At 45.1% G+C, this 21996-nt stretch overlaps 1 protein-coding gene across 1 annotated transcript in view; it reads left to right on the plus strand.

Annotated features, from left to right (window-relative positions):
- Positions 1–424: 424 nt before the first annotated feature.
- LOC147445691 (uncharacterized) overlaps positions 425–21996 on the plus strand; it is a 60785-nt gene continuing 39213 nt past the window's right edge. Inside the window, exon 1 of the mRNA XM_086525128.1 lies at positions 425–547. Coding sequence (XP_086381254.1) covers positions 474–547 — 74 coding nt within the window. The 5' untranslated portion in view covers positions 425–473. The remainder of the gene's footprint in view (positions 548–21996) is intronic.

The following is a 21996-nucleotide window of genomic DNA, read 5'->3' on the forward strand; positions in this document are numbered from 1 at the left end:
GACAACAATCTAAACAGAGTAGAGAACACCATGCTTAAATTTGTCCTTGGCTTTTAAATTATATTAATTCTTTGAGTCATTTTACATGACTACTTGCATTATAAACATCAAACAATTTCATTAATATATATAGTTCCATTCTCAATTCATTTATGTTCTTCTTTAATGTTCTTAAACCAACAAATGGTTGCCAGATCGTGTCAATGCAACTAACGAAGCACTCTAGTTAGAAGTTCGACATGGCAAGCAAAAAAGAGAATTCTAGCGAGCATGTCTGTCTTGCAATGCGTCAATGGCCAGCTAAATCTAGCATGTGAGTTCCAAAGAGAGAGAGTCATTTTACATGAGTACTTGCATTATAAACATCAAACAGTTTCATTAATATATATAGTTCATTCTCATTCTCAATTAATTTATGTTCTTCTTTAATGTTACAAATGCAGCTAACGAAGCACTCTAGTTAGAAGTTCGGCATGGCAAGCGTAAAGGCGAAATCTAGCGAGCATGTGCGTCCTGCACTGCGTCAACGGCCAGCTAAATCCAGCACGTGAGTACGAGAGAGAGAGAGAGAGAGAGAGAGAGAGAGAGAGAGATGGTTGTCATGGGAAATACTCATGCATGGCTCGTTGCCAAAGCTCTTGGCTGTTGATGGAAGATCTTGTCATGGTAACTGATGCTGTTCTAGTCCACCCTATATTGTGATGATCATGGGACGCCTATGCATGGCTCTTGGTGGATGGTCTGGGTTCTAGCTAGTACATGGTACATTTTGGAGGAGATGTTGTATTATGGTCAAGGTGCAGGGCTCTTGTCTGATTTTTGTGGCACTTGTTTGTTCAGCCATGCGCATGGTTAATATAGGGTTTTAGTCAAATATCGGCCTGGTTGACCTTGTGGAAAAGCAGCCAGAGAAGGTTGTCAGTCAACTACAATTGGCTGGCAGCAATTGACCAAATAGTCAATGCATTTTTGACGCACACTCCCCAAACCCGAGACCTCTGCCTTCCGAGACACTTGTCTTTCCTCTATGCTACATGCATGCACTTGCAAACAGATGGCAGCCTGCTGGTGATATATGCTGCCCCCCCAAAAGGCGCTGTGACCGGCTCTGCCGGTTACACGCAGGCAAGCACGCCGATATTGAACATTAGCCTTAATATAGCGATGAGAAAAACCACAAGCACATGTGTGTAGTCTTCAACGTGGTCAAGTGGAAAATGTAATATGCATTGGAGCTTGTCAGTTGTTTGGATGAAAAACTTATTACTTATGTGCTTGCTATACCTCCTTGCTACTTGATGGGTGGCCTTGAGTTTCCGGCTTTACAAAAATTATATTTCAAGAGTCAAAGATTCCAATGTTGTGTTTGCCTTTTTGCACACATGTACAGCATGATCTCTAGTCTCTGGAGTCTTGTCTCCTTACTGTGAGCCGCAATTCTTCAGAGAGTCTAGTAAATGATATGGATGTTAAACGAGATTGATGTTTTTTTTTTCCGAGAAAAAGATCCTTCTATTAGTTAGTAAAACCGCCCATAGGGCTACAACCACCTCTACTAGAGAGGGCTACAACAAGCATAAGGGGAGACTCTCCCAATGAAAAAACAGCATATGTACAATGAGGGCTAAATCAGGAGATGGGAGGAGGGAAAAGCCACAAAGGTGGACGGTAGTGCCATCTGAGCTCAGCCCGGACCATGGTGAAGAAAGGCCCGGGGCGCCAGAGTCGAAGGAACGTCTCTCTACCCTCCCGCATGCGATCGGAGCTGCCCTGAAGTCTCTAGAACTGTCCCCTAAGAGTGTGGATCAACACCAACCAAAAATCTCGAACAGTCTCTGCTGGTGGCACAAGGCTAGCCTCAAAGATGCGGAAGCAGCGGGCCCGCCAAATGAACTTGAAAGCGCGAAGCAGAAGATACCGGTAGGAGCGCGTCGCGATGCAGTGCGAGATTGGGGCAAGAAGCAGGAGGCACAGAGCAGCAGAGAGCTAGCACTAGAGATTGAAGCAGGGAGAGAGAGAGAGCTCACGTTTTTGGGGAAAACTTAATGAGTGAGTTTTGGGTTTTTCCACTTTTATTATAAGTGACTTAAAAAAAAAGTGTCCAGGTTGAACCTGGACAAAGTATAAAAATGTACAAAAAGGGGTTATTTAGGCCTTTAACCCAACAACCTCCCACTTAAAGGCATAAATGATGCCTTTAAGTTAACCAACTCCCACCAGCTGACTCTTAGCAAGACTCTTGGTGAGAACATCTGCAGGGTTATCCTGTGTATGGATCTTAGTCAAGGTGACTAGACCATCCTCCAATACTTGATGTATGAAGCGGTACCGCATATCTATGTGTTTGGTACGTGCATGCAACGTGGCATTTTTGGCTAAATAGACAGCACTCTGGCTATCACAACCCAATACGGGTGTATGAGTAGGCATGCCAAGTTCTTTTGCAAGTCTGCCCAACCAAATGGCCTCCTTTGAAGCCTCTGTGGTTGAAATATATTCAGCTTCAGTAGTACTCAATGCCACAATTTTTTGCAACTTAGAACACCAAGAGACTGCACCACCAGCAATGGCAAATACATATCCATTGGTAGATTTCCTGGTATCCATGTCACCTGCCATGTCTGCATCACGATATCCCTGCAACTTTGAATCACTTTTTCCATAACAAATACACTTTGATTGTGTACCTTTCAAATATCTCAAAATGCATTTGACAGCTTCCCAATGCGCTTTGCCAGGATTCGACATGTATCGACTAACAACTCCCACTGCATAAGCAATGGCGGGACGAGTGGAAACCATAGCATACATAAGAGAACCACAAGCTGATGCATATGGGATTCCCTTCATTGCTTTCAATGCCACCTCATTCTTTGGGCAATCTGCTTTGCTAACCTTAGTGTATGGAGGTAAAGGTATTCCAAGAGGCTTAGCATCAACCATATTAGATCTGTCAAGTACTTTTGCAATGTACCTTTCTTGAGATAAAAACAACAATTTCAGCTTTCTATTTCTTTTAATACGCATGCCCAAAATATGCTCTGCATCATCTAAATCCTTCATAGCAAATGCTGAATTTAGCTTACGTTTTAGAGCATCAAGACTAGTCTTATGTTTCCTGGCAAGCAGCATGTCATCAACATAGAGAACAAGAATGATGGGACCTTTTCGTATGCAAACAATGACCTGCATGGTTGCGTTTAAGGCCTTGAGATAGCATAAAAGTGTCAAACCTCTTATACCACTGCCGTGATGATTGTCTCAAACCATACAGAGCCCTTTTCTGTTTGCATACAAGTTCCTCGCGTGTAGGAACTACAAAACCTACAGGTTGTTTCATGTATATGTCCTCTTCAATGTCACCGTGCAAAACCGTCGTCTTTACATCCATTTGTTTCAATTCTAAATCAAGCACCGCCACGGGAGCAAAAAGGACACGTAAAGTTGTAAGCTTTACAACAGGAGAAAAGATATCTTGAAAATCAATTCCTTCCTTCTGTGCATATCCTTTTGCAACCAATCTTGCCTTGTACTTTGGTTTTTCATCCACAATCTTAATCTTGTATACCCATTTGTTAGGAAGAGCCCTTGTCACAAAGTGATGACGTGGCGGACAACAAAAACCCTAATTTTTGCCAGAAACCCTAAAAAACCTGCAAACCCTAATTTTTGCCACAAATCCTAATCGCCGGAAATCGCGGAGGTCTTTTTTTTTTTTTTTGGTTGGGATATTTTTGCGCGACGCAAATCTCAGCTTTTAGGCAGAAAAGCATAATTGCTTTTTATTGCTCTCATTGAGAGAGAGAGAGAGAGAGAGAGAGAGAGAGAGAGAGAGAGAGAGAATTCGCTTTTGCTTTCAGGGCTTTTGATTTTGAAGCTTTTGGGGCTCTGCTTTTGGGCATCCCTTGTAATCTTTAAATCAGTGGTGAGGGCCTCACTTCTCAGAGCAACTGGACGCAGAGTTTAAGAGTGAAACCCTAACCGCTCTCTTGTACTTTGATGATTGATTAATACAAAAAGAAATACCAAAAGGGGCGCCAGTCTTTGGGGCCAATATCTCTAGGCACGGAACTCTGCTGAGCCAACGTACATCTATTGTGATCTGTAACTTGTTTTGAAGTGGTTATTTGGTGCTGTCGCGGTTGATTCTTGACTTGGAGTGTCCAAGTTTGTTACAATGGTATCAGAGCATGGCCGATTTCTCTTCTACAAGAAATCCGATCCTCAATTTTTTTTCCGCGGCACCTATGGCTTCACGCAAGGATCAGTCGACTCCCTCTGCATCTGGAGATGCGAGCAGGGATCACAACGAAGATTCCGGCAGAGTATGGCCCGCCTCGGCCTACTCAAGCGGAGCGGGGAGAGATGGAGCGTCGCCAGTTGATCGGCGATGCAACGAAGATGATGCTCAATTTTGCGAAGGACCCAAAATTTGCAAAATATATGAGCGAGACTTCTTTTCAAGAAGTGTATGAGCAGTGGCAGAAAACCACTACACCCACTCTCAAGAAACCTTCTGCTCACAAGAAATATTTAGAGAAGGAAATAGAAGAGGTGGTTGGTGCGCGGATTGCTCAGCTTTTTGACCGCAAAAGAAAGCCAAAAAGCATGGCAAAAAGCAGAAGAAAAGCACTGACTTCCCGGGATATTTGGGTCGTCAGTCGAATTTTGACAAGGCAAAGAAACGGAAGAAGCGTGTTCGATTTGAAGGAGTACCCAGTTCTTCTTCTTCTTCTTCTTCTTCTTCTTCATCTGACAGTTCTTCTAGCTCTTCATATTCGAGCGAAGAAGACAGAAAAGGTAAAAAGCGAAGCAAGAAACAAAGCTTCGGAAAGGGAAAGAAAAAGGCAAAGAAGGCTACATCTCGCCAGAGACTGACAGTTCTACTGAGGACTCGTCTACAGACAGCTCAGATTCCGATGACGGAAACTTTTATGCGAACAAGAAGAATTTTTTTACAAAGCTAACCAGTATGACTTTCTCGAAGATAAAAGTAAAAAAGTCCGAGAGTTTAAGGAAGGTGGCCACTCGATCAAGTTTGATACTTTTTCAAGATACTCACATGCTTCGAAGGCTTTGTCTTTTATACAACAGTTTGACATCGCTTTCGTGGGAGAACGCTATTCAGAGCACTCTAAGATTCGGAGAGCTGCCTCTTACTCTAAGGGGAATGCTCGTACTTGGTGGTCCACACTTCCTTTAAACAAGACTGCGCCAGTTAAATGGCTGAAATTTAAGAAGCTTTTTATTTCTTCTTGGTTGACGCAAGAATATGAACGAGATATATGAGTTGCTTGGAACCATCTTCGGATGACCAAGAAAGATACAATCAATGCTTACTGTGAAAGATTTTGGAGCTGTTTTCTACCCGCCTCTTCATTCAAGAAGATCTCGTTCAGAGAACAGATTGAGCGGTTTACCTTGGGTCTACCTATAGAGATCTGAGATCATTGCTTGGAACAGAAGTCAGCTTCTATTCAGGAGTTGATGGGTCATGCGAAGCCGGGCTTTGCCATTCACTCTTGCAGTCTGACCTACCCCACAGATGATGCCATGACACAACTAGCCAAACAAACTTCTGGGAATGAAAGTAGAAAGAAAAAGAGCAACCCAGAGAAAAAGGATGCACGACCCAAGCTTACTCCTGAGGAGAGAGCTCGCTTCATCAGAGAGGGGAAGTGCTTTGGATGCGGGGAACATGGACATATCTCCGCGAAGTGCCCTAAAAAGGCACAGAAAGAACAAAATGATAAAGACGACGACAGGCCTGAGAGTTCGAGAGCAGCTGAGGAATGTGGCAGAAAAGGCAGATAGAAAAACAAAACTGGTACCACATGGCGTGGAACCTGCACCAAATATAATGAATGAAAGTACAAAATTTACCGCTTTTGGGGCAAAGTGAGGGATCAGGAAGCTCTTTTGAAGGAGCCAAGGCCAACTTCTTTTCACTTGGAATTGGCGGCTCGATTTGGAATTACGCCCGACAGACTGACGCCACAGGCGGAGGTAGTTCGACTGGCACCAGGATGGGATGTTGCCATTACACCGAGCAGTGGCAAACCTCGTTGGCAATGACAGGGGTGTTCAGGGCACGCGAGTGACGTTCTACTCAGGATCCCTTGGTACCACAAGAACTATGCCGTGGCTGACTACCGGGCCGAGAAAGCGACTTTGATAAATGAAGAGCTTAGAGATTGTACTTGGTGAATTTCAGTTTCTTACTCATTCTTTTGGGAGAGAACTGAACGATGGATAAAGGTTGAATATGTTTTGACCTGATCAAAAGAACGCCAAGATTTTTCTCCACACTCATGCCGATTGCTTTTCAGAGGGCCCGAAGATCAAACCATTGATCTGATACTTGGAAGCACGCCACAGAACCGGCCACCTTACCGTGTGAGCCGAGTACAGAATGAAAAGATTATGAACCCAGTGAAAGACCTCTTGGAAAAGGGTCTTGTCCAGCATAATACTTCACCGTATTGCTCTCCACTGTTGTTGGATTTGAAGAAAGATGGATCTTGGAGAATGTGCATTGATTATAGCGCTCTCAACGAAATCACCATCAAGAACAAATTTTCGATTCCTAGGATCGATGATATACTCGACAGGTTACATTGATCCTCGTGCTTTAGCAGGATTGACTTGAAGAGTGGATATCATCAGATCCGAATTGCGCCGAGAGACGTCTACAAGACAGCCTTTCAGACAACTTTTGGGTTATTTGAGTTTTTGGTGATGCCTTTTGGCTTAACCAATGCTCCTGCGACATTTAATTGGATGATGGACAGGATTTTTCAAGAGTAGAGGCTATTTGTTGGCACTTTCTTTGATGATATCATTGTTTTCTCCAAGAATGAAGCGGACCACAGAGATCATATGCTTCAGAGATACAATTTTTTTTGGGGACACGTTGTCTCAGCAACAGGAGTGCAAATGCATCCGGCCAAGATAGACACTATCTGTGATTGGCCCGAATTGAAGAATGTCCATGAAGTTGAAAGCTTCTTGGGACTGTGTTCGTACTACTGACGGTTCATTCGAAAGTTTGCAGAGGTTGCTTCCCCTTTGCATATCTTGATACAGAAAGGAGTCCCTTTCTTGTGGGGATCCACAAAGGTGACTGCCTTTCAAACATTGAAAGAGAAATTGACTACAGGACCAGATTTGACTTTGCCGGACTTGCAGAAGTCATTTGAAGTATTTTGTGATGCTTATGGTCGTAGTCTGGGTGCGGTCTTGATGCAAGAAGGCCATGTCATTGCTTACGAGAGCCGATTGTTCTCTAGGCCGGAGATGACAGCACAGATTTATGAGAAAGAGCTTTTGGTGGTTATCCATGCTCTTACTCAGTGGCGGCATTACCTACTCGGAGCGGATTTTACTGTCTTTACAGACCATCAGAGTTAACGCTGCTTCTTGCCACAGAAGCAGCTTTTGGAAAAGCAGATGTGGTGGGCGAACATCTTGTCACAGTTTCACTTCCAGATTGTCCATGTGCATGGACAGAAGAATGTGGTGGCAGATGCTTTGTCTCGGAAACCGTTGGTTCTGGCTATTTCCGCGATACATCATAGGAGCTTCAAGGATATGGTCGATCGGTATACAGATTTTGCAGATATTTTTCACATGGATATGGGATGGGGAGACAGTAGCTCGATACTCCCTTCGGGAAGGCTACTTGATGAGAAAGACTATGTTGTGCATTACACAGCCGTTGAGGGAAAAGGTTATAACTGAATGCCACTGTCCACCTTTTAGGAGTCACCGCGGCATTGCTACTACTATGAAGTGGGTAGAGAGATACTTCTTTTGGCCGAGACTCAAAAAGGATGTGGAAAAGCTGTGCGCAGTATGCCAGAAGGTCAAGTTTGACAGGCATAAGGCATAGGGATTGTTACAGCCTTTACCCATACCCACCCACCCCTGGGAAAATATTGAAATGGATTTCATTTTTGATCTCCCGAGAACACAGAATGATCACGATGATTTTCCGATTACATGGCACGTCTGAGACGATTGTCTTCGACAGAGACCCCAGATTTATGAGTTTGTTTTGGAAGGCAATTTGGGAGAACATTGGCACGCGGTTGCAGTTCTCGTCATCGTTCTACTTGCAGACTAACGGGCAATCTGAGATTGCCAATTCAGTGGTTTTAGATTTATTGAAGTCTTGTATCTCGGATCAGAAGACTCAATGGGAAAAGAACTTACCTTTGGTGGAATTTGCCTACAGTAACACGATACACTCTTCGACGGGGAAGACACCATTTGAGATTGTGGAAAGTGCTGCGAAGGTTCCATCCTTCCGGAGTACAAAAGATTAGATATTTGAAGCGGATGAATATTCGCGAGATTTGGATACGGCTTTTGCCAAGGTTCATGAGACTTTGCAGGAGTCCCAAGAACGACAGAAAAAGGCAGCGGATCGCCATCGTCGCGACTTGAAATTGAAGGAGGATGATTGGGTGCTCTTACGTTTTGAGAAGGCACGCCTACGAAAGAAAAAGGGAAAGGAGAGGCTTTTTCCAAAGCTTAGTATACTACGGACCTTTCTAGATCACTGACAAGATAAATGATGTCTCCTTCCGATTGAAACTGCCAGATACTTGGAGGATTCACAATGCATTGCATGTGAGTCTCTTGAAACCTATTAAGGGTGATGTGCCTGATGATGGGGAGCCTGATGAGCAACCCGAAGTGGAAGAAAACGAGGAGACCCTTGTTCTTGATCAGATTTTGGCACATACGGATATGAAGAAAGGTAAAGTCTGAAGGCGGTTCTTGGTTAAGTTCAAGAACTTTCCTGCATTTGATGCGAAGTGGACGGAGGAGGAGGACCTAGCAGATACTCCTCGGATTGTGAAACTTTACCTCGATTTTTGGTTTAGTGTCACCAGCGTGTGACTACTATCTATTCTTTTTGTTGATTTCTTTCTGAATATCTATTTACTTTCACTTTTTGGAAACACCCCTCGGGAAATCTAACTGCCCTGCATTGCATAGCTAGTGTGGAACTGTCCAGAGGGAGTCCAGGCTTGAGGGCAAGAGAGCACTAAGGTTGGACAAAGACTATGGTTAGCCAAAGTGGGGTCATTGACTAGCCAAAGCGAATCCTTTGCTACAGAGGCTACATTTCAGTTCTGGATGTGGCCATAATGTACAAAGAGGGTCGGATGACCTAGAAAGATACAATGGCAGCATCTCCTAAAATTTAGGGAACTGCTATTTTGGGACCTGAAAATGTGTTTGCGTCATTACCTCTGGAATGACAAGGAGAACATTTTCTTACTCTGCCGTGAAGTCAACTGGGCAACCGGTTGGGAGATTTTTAGGCGGCAACCCCGAAACGGGAAAATGCTTGTAAATGTGCCAAGTGGCACAATTCTGTGCACTTTCCTCATGCAGAAAATTGGGCGCTGATTTTTAAGCTGGGAGAGGCTGATTTTCAGAATTTGTCACAGGTTAAGAGCTATGGAGTGCTTGCTTTCCCTCTTATGCACAGTGCGGTGCCGGAGTGATGCCCTGCACGCTACGCACTGCCCTCTCTCTCCCCTTTGGCAGTATGTTATGCCCCACTAGTGGGCTTTTCATTTGACCAATGTACAGTTGTGTGGGTTCATGCGCGATTGCCGAGGCAAGAGCCTCTTGCACAGGTACTGGATTAGCTAGCGGCTAATCCCCCGCAGGTACAGGTGAATTCGGAGAGGTTTCACGCCAGAAATCTCGTCCGATTCAAAGGGCAAGTAGCCCTACAGGTGCGGGAGCTCGAGGACTTGCTACGGATGCGACCGGCACGCGAAACGGAGCCCGAAACAGTAAATTACAGCCTGCAGTGTATTTTTGCAGGTTTAGGGTTTTGGCCCTAAACGGACCCTAATACCCCCTGGAGGTTCGGGGACGCAAGGGGACCGTTGTACAGGCGATCTGGCGCATTTTCAGGGCTGAAAACAGAGAATTCAGCGTGCTGCAGATTCTCGCCAGGTTTTGCAAAGTGCCCGTATGCGTCGGGAAAGTCAGTCAATGCGTGGGAATACTGACTGTGAAGGGTTCTAGTATAGTAATGTTGCCGAAATCGGGTTGGAACAGTGGAAATTCAGCCGAGTTTGTGCGGGGCAGCTTGTAGGGATCCACAACGTTTATTCCCTCTTTTGAACAATAAAGAAATACTGAAAGGGGCGCCTAAGTTAGGGGCCAATCTGGTGTCGGTCTACTCATATAGGTGCAATCTAGCAGCCTGTATCCCTCTCCCCTTTGTTGTGTCTTGAAAGTACAGGTAAAATAGACGACTAATAATGGGTGAAAGCTAAATCAAGGTTTGAAGTAAACTCTACCGCCCTTTTTGGATTGAACAGGCCGGTTTCATGGTTCCATCGACGAGATTAAATCACTTTTTCCCATAGAAGTGAGCCTTGGTCATTAGGCTTGAAGACACGGGGGATCATAGACCAGACACAGGGAATAGCAATTATGGCTGACAGACCAGATGATGTGACTGAAGAGGTTTCCTCTTCACAGGGTCAACAGACACATGAAGCGGGTGAGTCCTCAAGACCACCACAGACGGAGGATGATATATTCAGGACCCAATTGGCTACTGCTGTGGCTATGTTCACGCAAGTAATGCAGAATCCGAGGTTTTTAGCCTTTCTGCAACCTCCTGTTCCGTCTCAGCCAGTTGGGTCACTGGATCATATTCAAAAGCCTGTTAAGGCTCGAGCACAGGTGATTCATACTGCACAGTCAATGGAAACAACTGTACACTTGACGGAGAACATGTAGTCTCCACAACCTGTGCCTAAGGTGCAAGAACAAGTGACTGAGATGCCAGTATTTCAAGCTATACCAGTTCAGCCCGCCACCTTTCAGCAGCCTATAGCTGGTTCTAATGGGCAGGGAAGCAACCTACAGGCTATGCAACAGGTCTTTCCACCACCTTCAGTACACCCTGGCTATTTTGGAGGTGGATCGGTATTCCAGAGCATGGCTGGTCATGCACCTGGAAATCAGTTTTACACTCCAGGAATAGTGTTCGGGAGTGCTCAAACGATGATGCCTAACCCCATGTATGGTGTCACGGGCATGCTACCAGGGTTTCAGAGCACTCAGGGCCAATTTGGGATGCCACAAGCAAATTTTGGTATGGCTGGAATTACAAATCAGCAGCCAAATATGGCGTTTCCAGGTCAACTTAATTGCGGTCAGAGAACACAAATGAACCCTAACAGTGTTCCCATGTTTCAGTCACTTCCATATGACAATTTGACGCCGCTGGAGAGGCCAACTCCGTACAAAGAAGGTGGCAAAGGTGTGTCATTCACGACCTTTACAGGGTTTGATGACAAGATGAAGGCTCTCTCATTCCTCTAGCAGTTTGACAAGGCCTGTGCAGGGGGAAACTTTACAGAGGCTTCAAAGGTCCGCAAGGCAGCCACTTTCTTGACAGGGAATGCAGGACAATGGTGGACAACTTTATTGCTTCAAGGGCAAGCTCCGTCCACATGGATTTACTTCAAGCAGATTTTTGCAGCAGCATGGTTATCTGATGACTTTGAAGCAGATGTCATGATAGAATGGCACCAGCTTAATGCTGCTACTTGCAAGAATCTGGATAATTACAATCGGAATTTTTGGAAAGCTCTACTTCCAGTAACTTCCTATAGGTTTGTGCCATTGACAGAACAGATTGAAAAATACTGTTGTGGCCAGACCTGAAGAGATGGGGTATATAGCAGAGGCAGGTTTGGCATGTCCTGGCCATACAGAGGCTGTGACACCCATCATTGGAAAGTTGCGTCTACATATCCAGTCCTATGTAGATGCTGAAGAATTTTACATCATGCCATTGGACGGATGTGATGTGTTGTTAGGTATTCCTTGGTTGTTTCGTGTACAGGAAATCATGGATGCCTACAGCAAAAAGATCACTGTACAGAGCAGGGGAAAGACTCACATTCTGGATGTAAAGCTTAAAGGGGAGTCTATTCCCACTGTATCAGCTTCTGCTATTACTTCTGTAAAGAAAAAGCATCTTTCTGCGTACTTGGTTTTTGCACGTGAAGTGTCAGATTGTGATGAATCAAATTTATCTGTGCTAGATAAAGAAAGGTCAATGTTTTTACAACACTACAGTGACTGTTTTTCCGATTCATTACCGTCTCAATTACCGCCAGAGAGACCCGAGGACCATGCGATAGATTTGGTGCCAGGCAGTAGCCCACCAAATAAGCCTCCGTACAGGGTTTAGTGTCACCAGCGTGTGACTACTATCTATCCTTTTTGTTGATTTCTTTCTTAATATCTATTAACTTTCACTTTTTGGAAACACCCCTCGGGAAATCTAACTGCCCTGCATTGCATAGCTAGTGTGGAACTGTCCAGAGGAGTCCAGGCCTGAGGGCAAGAGAGCACTAAGGTTGGACAAAGACTATGGTTAGCCAAAGTGGGGTCATTGACTAGCCAAAGCGAATCCTTTGCTACAGAGGCTACATTTCAGTTCTGGATGTGGCCATAATGTACAAAGAGGGTCGGATGACCTAGAAAGATACAATGGCAGCATCTCCTAAAATTTAGGGAACTGCTATTTTGGGACCTGAAAATGTGTTTGCGTCATTACCTCTGGAATGACAAGGAGAACATTTTCTTACTCTGCCGTGAAGTCAACTGGGCAACCGGTTGGGAGATTTTTAGGCGGCAACCCCGAAACGGGAAAATGCTTGTAAATGTGCCAAGTGGCACAATTCTGTGCACTTTCCTCATGCAGAAAATTGGGCGCTGATTTTTAAGCTGGGAGAGGCTGATTTTCAGAATTTGTCACAGGTTAAGAGCTATGGAGTGCTTGCTTTCCCTCTTATGCACAGTGCTGTGCCGGAGTGATGCCCTGCACGCTACGCACTGCCCTCTCTCTCCCCTTTGGCAGTATGTTATGCCCCACTAGTGGGCTTTTCATTTGACCAATGTACAGTTGTGTGGGTTCATGCGCGATTGCCGAGGCAAGAGCCTCTTGCACAGGTACTGGATTAGCTAGCGGCTAATCCCCCGCAGGTACAGGTGAATTCGGAGAGGTTTCACGCCAGAAATCTCGTCCGATTCAAAGGGCAAGTAGCCCTACAGGTGCGGGAGCTCGAGGACTTGCTACGGATGCGACCGGCACGCGAAACGGAGCCCGAAACAGTAAATTACAGCCTGCAGTGTATTTTTGCAGGTTTAGGGTTTTGGCCCTAAACGGACCCTAATACCCCCTGGAGGTTCGGGGACGCAAGGGGACCGTTGTACAGGCGATCTGGCGCATTTTCAGGGCTGAAAACAGAGAATTCAGCGTGCTGCAGATTCTCGCCAGGTTTTGCAAAGTGCCCGTATGCGTCGGGAAAGTCAGTCAATGCGTGGGAATACTGACTGTGAAGGGTTCTAGTATAGTAATGTTGCCGAAATCGGGTTGGAACAGTGGAAATTCAGCCGAGTTTGTGCGGGGCAGCTTGTAGGGATCCACAACGTTTATTCCCTCTTTTGAACAATAAAGAAATACTGAAAGGGGCGCCTAAGTTAGGGGCCAATCTGGTGTCGGTCTACTCATATAGGTGCAATCTAGCAGCCTGTATCCCTCTCCCCTTTGTTGTGTCTTGAAAGTACAGGTAAAATAGACGACTAATAATGGGTGAAAGCTAAATCAAGGTTTGAAGTAAAGTCTACCGTCCTTTTTGGATTGAACAGGCCGGTTTCATTTAGCATAGTCTACTCCAAACGGAACCCAGAAATTCAGCTTGGCCGAAGATCTGGTGCAGTGGGATGCACAAGAGGGGAGTTACTCCGCTCCTTTGTCAACAGATGCCTTGATTTTGATACTAAAGTCACTGATGTCTCTTTGAGCTTCAGGGATACTGAGAGCTGACAGTATTTTGCTGGATGACTTTATGAAATGGAATTCCTGATTATGATACTGATTTGTTCTTGACTTCTTGTGAGTACAGGAACTGATAGACGAAATGACTGCAGCATTTTGGTCTACTTGATCTCGAATAGACATGGTTGCAATAGGGGTTAGTCAATCGGACATTGATGAGGTCCCAATTGGACCTAGATGTGATTGCTAGCTACATTGCCGATAAATCATGGTCTAAGATCCGAATGAATGTTGAATGTCATGTGATGTCCTGTGATGTCTGGTTATGTGACTGTCGATTTGGTACATATGCTAGATGTGTGTCCCTAGTACGTAGGTACTAACAATCAGTGTCTGCTAAGACGGTTTATGGCTTTTGTCGGTTTTGCAGGCGTAATCGCGATCGATTACAATGCTTTCAAGAGGGGGGTATGTCACAAAGTGATGATGTGGCGGACAACAGAAACCCTAATTTCTGCCAGAAACCCTAAAAAAACCTGCAAACCCTAATTTCTGCCACAAACCCTAATTTCCGGAAATCACGGAGGTCATTTTTTTTTTTTTTTTGTTGGGATATTTTTGAGCGACGCAAATCTCAGCTTTTGGCCAGAAAAGCATAATTGCTTTTTATTGCTCTCATTGAGAGAGAGAGAGAGAGAGAGAGAGAGAGAGAGTTTGCTTTTGCTTTCAGGGCTTTTGATTTTGAAGCTTTTGGGGTTCTGCTTTTGGGCATCCCTTGTAATCTTTAAATTAGTGGTGAGGGTCTCACTTCTCAGAGCATCTGGACGCAGAGTCTGAGAGTGAAACCCTAACCGCTCTCTTGTACTTTGATGATTGATTAATACAAAAAGAAATACCGAAAGGGGCGCCAGTCTTTTTGGCCAATATCTCTAGGCACGGAACTCCGCCGAGCCAGTGTACATCTATTGTGATCTGTGACTTGTTTTGAAGTGGTTATTTGGTGCTGTCGCGGTTGATTCTTGACTTGGAGTGTCCAAGTTTGTTAGCCCTTCTCCCTTTAGGCAATGGCACAAGATCCCAAGTATCATTTGCATACAAGGATCTCATTTCCTCTTGCATTGCAAGCTCCCACTTACTGCTTGACTCACATGACTTAGCCTCTTTATAAGTAAGAGGTTCACCCTCATCTGTCAACATTACATGATGCAAAGAGGGATTAAATCTCTGTGGTTGCCTTCTCAAACGAGTTGGCCTATATACCCAGTGATCTACATTCTTAGGCAACGGTTCTACATCATAAGGCAACTCATTTTCAACTCTATCATGTTGCTGAAAATCATTTTTAACCAATCCAGGTGGCTGTCCATCCTCATTAGGAGCATCAATATCATGTCCTACCTCTTCTGGCTCAAGGTTAACTGACTGATTATCAATTTCAGCTTGCGGTAATGCATCATGAGGCTCTTTTTCAATATCAATGGGTAGCACGGAAGGCTGAAATCTGACTGTTTTCTTGTCAGCATCAGATTTTGTAGCATTCTTAAGCAATTTTGCCTCATTGATACATCTCGGCTACGTGTTACCTTTCTAAATTGTGGTAACCACACTATAGCTCATTTCACCTTCTTCCCCATAACGTAGGAAGACTCCTTTAATGGACTTCATATCAAGCTTTGTTCTCAAGTCATTGCGTACAAGAACAAAAGCTTCGCAGCCAAATACTCTCAAATGATCATAAGAGGCAGGCTTGCCATACTAAACCTCCTCTGGAATGTCATTTTTCAGCGTACTATTAGGAGAGCGATTGCACATATGAACTGCAGTTTTCAATGCTTGCCCCCAAAACTCTTGGGAAAGATTAGCGGTGGACAACATGCAACGCACTCTCTCGCATAAAGTACGATTATACCTCTCAGCCACACTATTAGAAGACGGATTATAAGGAGCTGTCAACTCCCTTTGAATCTCATTTTCATCACAAAAACGCTGAAATTCAGCAGATACATATATACTCTCCTCCATTATCAGATGTGAGACATTTAAGCTTAGTACTCTTTTGCGTAGTGACAAAAGCATGAAACTTCTTAAAAGCATTTAAAGTCTCACTCTTACTTTTCAACAAATGCACCTATCCTTACCTAGTACAATCATCAATGAAATGTAACAAAATTAATGCACCACCAAAAGACTTAACATGCATAGTGCATACATCGGAGTGAATAAGATCAAGAGGATTACCTTTGCGAGAGACACCAGAGTAATAAGAAGATTTCTTTTGCTTTCCATAAAGACAATCGTTACAAAAATCCAAATTTTTGCCTTTTACATCAACCCTCTTCAGAAAGGAAAGCACATCAATACCCTTTTGCCTCATATGGCCAAGTCTCTTATGCCACAATTCCGTGTGTGAAGCAACTTCAGCAACAACAAGAAACTTGCCAGGCAAAGCTTTGCATGGAAGATAGTACAAAGTACCTCTTTTAGACCCTTTTGCAACAAGCATAGAGCCCTTGAGCAACTTCCATGAACCCCCAACAAAAATGGTCGTATAACCATGTGCATCTAACTGGCCAACAGATAGCAAACTTTTCTTAATGCCTAGTACAAACCTGACATCATTCAACACAAGCTCTTGACCATTGTTAAGAGCCAAACGCATAGTACCCATTCCCTCAATATTGCAAGCAAAATTATCACCAAGGTACACCTTGCCATAATTGCCTGCAGCATATATAGCAAAACACTCCAAAGATGGAGTCACATGGAATGAAGCACCAGAATTCACTATCCAAGACTGGGATAGGCCATCATTAGCACTAAGCAATGCATCAATGACATCTTTCTTCGAGATAAGCATGTCTTCTGCATTAGCTATCACCAAATCTGAGGGGCATGAAGCCGCAACCAAAATTTCCTCAATGTCTGACAACTCCTCAATGACCACACTAGAGGATACATGTGTATTCTCAGCATCCCTGGAGGAATCACCTGCTGGTTTCTTCTTTTTATCTTGCGTTTCCTTCTTCCTTTCTTGCTCTTTCTTGAAATACCTGCAATCGGGTTTCTTGTGACCCTTTCAGCCACATTGATAACAAGTGACATCCTTATCCTTTGTTAGCTCTTGCTTCAATTTTGAGTCCTGTTACCTGCAACACGCTTTTGATTTCTACCTCTTGCATTGTAGGCAGAACTGCCACCTTCTCCACTAGACTTGCGTGTAATCTCTTCATTGAGAATAGACCCTCTCACACCGTCATAAGTGAGGGTGGGACTGTTGCTCAAGGAGACAACCAAGGTTTCCCAAGTATCTGGCCATGTCATAAGCAAGAAAATATCTTTCAGCTTATCATCAAATTGCTGAAGCCCATTGTCATGCAACAGACTCAACACACCTGTGAAAGCACTCCAATGCTCAATAGCTGACTTTGAGTCATCAAGCTGCATATTCACCAACTTTCGCATCAAATGCACTTGGTTCACAGGCGTGGTGTTTTCATAATTGGACTTTAGCTTTTGCCATATTGCATAAGCAGAGTCCAAACGCTGGATGTCCGTCAAAATGTGATCATTGATAGCCATTTTGATGTAGGCCATAGCCTTCTTATTCAACCTGGCCCACTCTTCGTCAGACAAACGTGGCGGCTTATTCTTTTCCAATGCATCTTCACAATCCTTTAAGAAAAGGATACCTTGCATGCGTTCTTGTCAAAGGTCGAAGCCTTGACCATCGAACCGTTTGATTTCCATCAAACTTTTAGTGTCAGATGCGGAAGAGGAAGAAGCCATTTTAATTCAACCACAAGTGTGTATACAAGAGAGATGCAATAGGCTGAAAATTTCAGCAAATAGGAGCAACCACAAGACTTTGCATACGATAGACCACAATTTCTTTATATGAAACTTTCCAAATCTGAAATTTCAGCTGAAAAGTGCAATTTCAAGCACCTGTACTTAGCTTTTCACTCAATTTGTCGCGACAAACATCAATACATGTGGTCCCACAACTTTGGTACACCTGCGTATTGCTGTTTTGACCTGTAATATGTTGTAAATCACCAGTTTTGACCTAAAAACTGCATGTTCTGGACTATTTTGGCAGTTTTGGTGACCTTTTCGACCTCTGAAGCAAGGGGCTTCGCGATGGAAGCGAAATTGAACGCGGGAGAGAAAATTTAACTTGTTGTCCAACAGATTGCACAGGGTTGTTTTGAAACCCTAGGGCTCTGATACCAGTTGAAAGCGCGAAGCAGAAGGTACCGATAGGTGCGCGTCGTGATGTAGTGCAAGATTGGGACAAGAAGCAGGAGGCACAGAGCAGCAGAGAGCTAGCGCTAGAGATCGAAGCAGGGAGAGAGAGAGAGAGAGCTCACGTTTTTGTGGAAAACTCAATGAGTGACTTTTGGTTTTTCCCACTTTTATTATAAGCGACTTTAAAAATGTACAAAAGGGGTTATTTAAGCCTTTAACCCAACAGAACCAGAGTGTCCGTCCACCTACGAGCTCCCAACACACCTCTCTCTCACCGTACCACTCCTGTGGAGTAAGCTCTGTAGCAGACTGGAGTGTAGGACGACCACCCTGTATCACTATCCTCCTGCTAGTGGAGGATAGCTCAAATTGTAGTGCAGGGCCCGTGAGAGTGGACCTAGCAGCTGCCCCCCAAGTGTAGTGTCGTGCTGTGGAAAGAGCTGGCATCAACCGAAGGACCCGAAGCCAAACCTGCTATACTATGGGGTAGTCCCACAGACAGTGACGCTGACTCTCCAAAGGATGGTCACAAGCTGCGCATGCTGCCGGAAGGCTACTATGTTCTAGCGAGTTCCCCACTGCGATAGCTCTATGTGCAACTAGTCACTGAAACAGAGTGACTCGCCGCGGTTGTCTGGCCTTACAACCTCGCCCAAAAGGCTGACAAGAACTCAACTGTGAGACCCTCCTCTTGCCAATGAGGTGCTGTTGCAGGACGAGCCTCTCTCCGTGCTACTAGTATGTGATGTCCCAGTCGAACAATGTATTGAAAGAAAGGGACCCCTGGATGGTCGGCTGAAGAGAAACCACTCTCCAGGAGCCACTGCACTCGTGCCAGTGGACAGCTCTCCCACGCCCACAGCCTCCAATGGCCTGTCTCAAGAGCTGCTGGGTTAGGATCTATGACACAAGTCCTCCCGCAGATGCCCACTACTCAAATCCTCTGAAAACAACATTGCAACCTGTGGGGCCTCTACTGAGACTCTGTGTAATCGACCCTCGCCCTGTAGCTCAGTCTCTGAGCAAGCCCGAACTGCGATGAGGACCTCTAGTCGCGTGAAGGCCCCCATCCATCTGGGCACTGCTGACTCTAGAGGTGTAAGCCACTCAGTTGGTACTGCCTCTTTGATGTCGTGACACATGCTCTGCACCCCTCTCATGCCATGTACCTGGATGCTTTGAAGCTCCTCTGACAAACCTCTGAGAACTGCCGCCAGTCACCTAGAGTGTATGCTGGACCCTCTGCCATGGGACCCAAAGAAACATGAGGCCTACTACCAAGTGGCCTCTCTGAGTGCTGACATGGGTTCCAAACAAGGGGCCGTGTCAGACACTCCTCTGTGCAAGAGGGCTTGTGCTACTCTAGGCCTCTCTGCAGCTGCTCCAAGGAGTGAAGCAGGCTCACAGCAAAACGATCCTCCAGTCTCCTGCTCAGACCAACTCTGCGCATCTCTGTGAAAATCCATCTGATGGAAGGTCTCAAGGGGCCTCCTGCCTGAGGCACTCTAGCTCTAAGCCGCTGAAGCAAAAACTCCTTCCAGGGCTCCTTCCCTGGAAGCACTCCTTTGACAACAAATTTCCCAAGAAGGGCTTTGCTCTGCTGTGCTGGGTCTATGATCCCCAACCCCCCCTGAGAACAAGGTAGAGTAATGACCTGCCAAGCTACTTTGGCCCTGGCTATCTAAGTGTCGCGCCCTGTCCAAAGAAAGTTCCTGATCTGTCTCTCTACCTGGCTGATGCAGGAGCTCGAAAAGATCCAGCAAGATGTAATGTACCACATAGCCGACAACACCTGGCTGGCCACTATAAACTCTGCCTGCCAAAGAAAGTCGAGCCGAGCTCCAATGCAACAACTTTCTCTTGATGGACAGGAGGAGAGGAGCAATCTGCTGCTCAGGAGACAAGTCTAAACCAACCTGACAGCCCAAGTATCGAACTGTAGTCCCTGGGGGATCCATCTAAAACCCTCACCTGACAGCCAATCAAGCATAGGAGCACTGCCAACCGAGAAAGCCACTTTCTTCCTCCAGTTGATCAGTGCGCTTGATGCACAACAAAACATCTCAAGAGCTTGCTCACACCTGTGCAGGTTGGCCTCCTGGCCCTCCAAGTACAATGTAAGGTGCAGCGGAATGAATGTTGTTCTTTCTCAAGATGAGTGGTCCATATTTGCTCAAGGTTCCTTTTAGTTCTTATGGAAGGGAGAGCCTTCCGTTCTTAATGGAGAGTGTTATGATCACGAACAAAGTGAGTGTACACTGTGCGTGCAAGTGTATGAGACTGAGAGATAGAGAGAAGAGAGATACGACACCAGAGACGTAAAACCCTCCTCCGAAGGCCCCACTCTCGTCGGCGAGAGTGGTCTACTTATGATTGCACAAATGGGTACAATGATGATGCATGGACTGATGCAACTCGAGGCCATGTCGGTGACGACGACGGAGATGGCGACACTGACCTAAGGGCTGAAATCTGACATCTTCTGACTGCTGTCCAAAAACGCTCAATGCTGAAATCTGCTGCGAGATGAAATGCTGATTTCGAGGTTGTTTTTATGATGCTGAAAAACGCTGCAGTAGCCTGATAACATCGCTGATTTGCTGCTGCGTTTTTGGGCTGAAAAACGCTGATTGGTCTGCTGCATTTTGGGCTGAAAAACGCTGATGGGTCTGCTGCGTTTTGGGCTGAAAACGCTAGGTGACTGCTAACGATGGGAAGATCTGGAAACGCTAGGTGTAAGGGTGGGGCTGTGGTCCAGCATTTGTTGAAAACGCCAAGGCCAAAAGTGGGCTGCTGGCGAGGATGCAAAACGCTAGGTCTTGAGGGAAATTGCCAAGGGGATCCTGGCGAGTCTTGTTGAGAGAGGGGGGAACCTGTCGCCGAAGCCTGCTGTTCTCCTTGCTCATCTGCCATTTAGTGCTAACTTTGGTTTGCTTATATATTTTCTTACCCAAATTGCCCTACCTACTTTTGTTGGAAAGTCACTTAAATTAATAAGTGAAGAATGTCAAAAATAGGGAAAATAGGCTAAATGCACTGGAAAATTTCCTTGATGGAATCTGATGGATTCTGATGGGAATACGGATGATCATGCTGTGTGCAACCAGAGGACACGCATCTACACTAAGTGACTGGGCATGCACGGTCTACGAATAGACTCACAAAAAGTGTCAGATCACTTCTAATCTAGATTGACTGGACTGATTGAACCCTGTTATGTTGTAGCTTGTCCACGGACACATAGAGTTGGATGTGTCACGTGACATCCCCTCCTTTTCAAAGTGAGGTACTGGTACCGAACTGTATGGCGTCGAGGGAGATCGCCAATAGCATCCGGAATCCTGGAAGGGACTCTTCGCCGGCCCACTCTGATGTGTGGGTCGTGCGGTACTTGAACTTCATAAAGGTCTGCAACGCTTGCTTCTTTGGGCCACGCCGAAAGCGACACAAAGTCTTCTGTGGCTCCTTTGATGCTTCAACTTCGTCTAGAGTCGTGCTTCTTCCTTCTTTAAGAATCTCCATGGCTGAAAATTCCTGAAATCATTTCCAACACAAAACCATGAACATACCCATTCCATGTAAAGTGAGTGGAAAAAATCTTGTCTTCTCTAAAGACCGTGCATGCAATGTAAATGAACCAATAGACGGAATGCCAAACCGTTCACCACATACACGCAAACAATGAATTGAATCTTTCTCTTATGATCTAGAGCAATCAACTGTGGTAATTCACAACGGAATTGCCAATACTTGGTGCTCATACTTTCATGTGCTCGTTCTACGAATGTGTCATGCCAAAGAAGAGACATGGAATGTGACTTCCTTACATACATACTTTTCAACTTTTCATGAAAAATCCACATACATTTGTGCTCATCAATGAGAGAAACATGCTCAACATACAATAT

The sequence above is a fragment of the Adiantum capillus-veneris genome, chromosome 12 (assembly GCF_014529385.1).
Source record: "Adiantum capillus-veneris isolate H3 chromosome 12, ASM1452938v2, whole genome shotgun sequence".
In the NCBI taxonomy this organism is placed as follows: Eukaryota; Viridiplantae; Streptophyta; class Polypodiopsida; order Polypodiales; family Pteridaceae; genus Adiantum; species Adiantum capillus-veneris.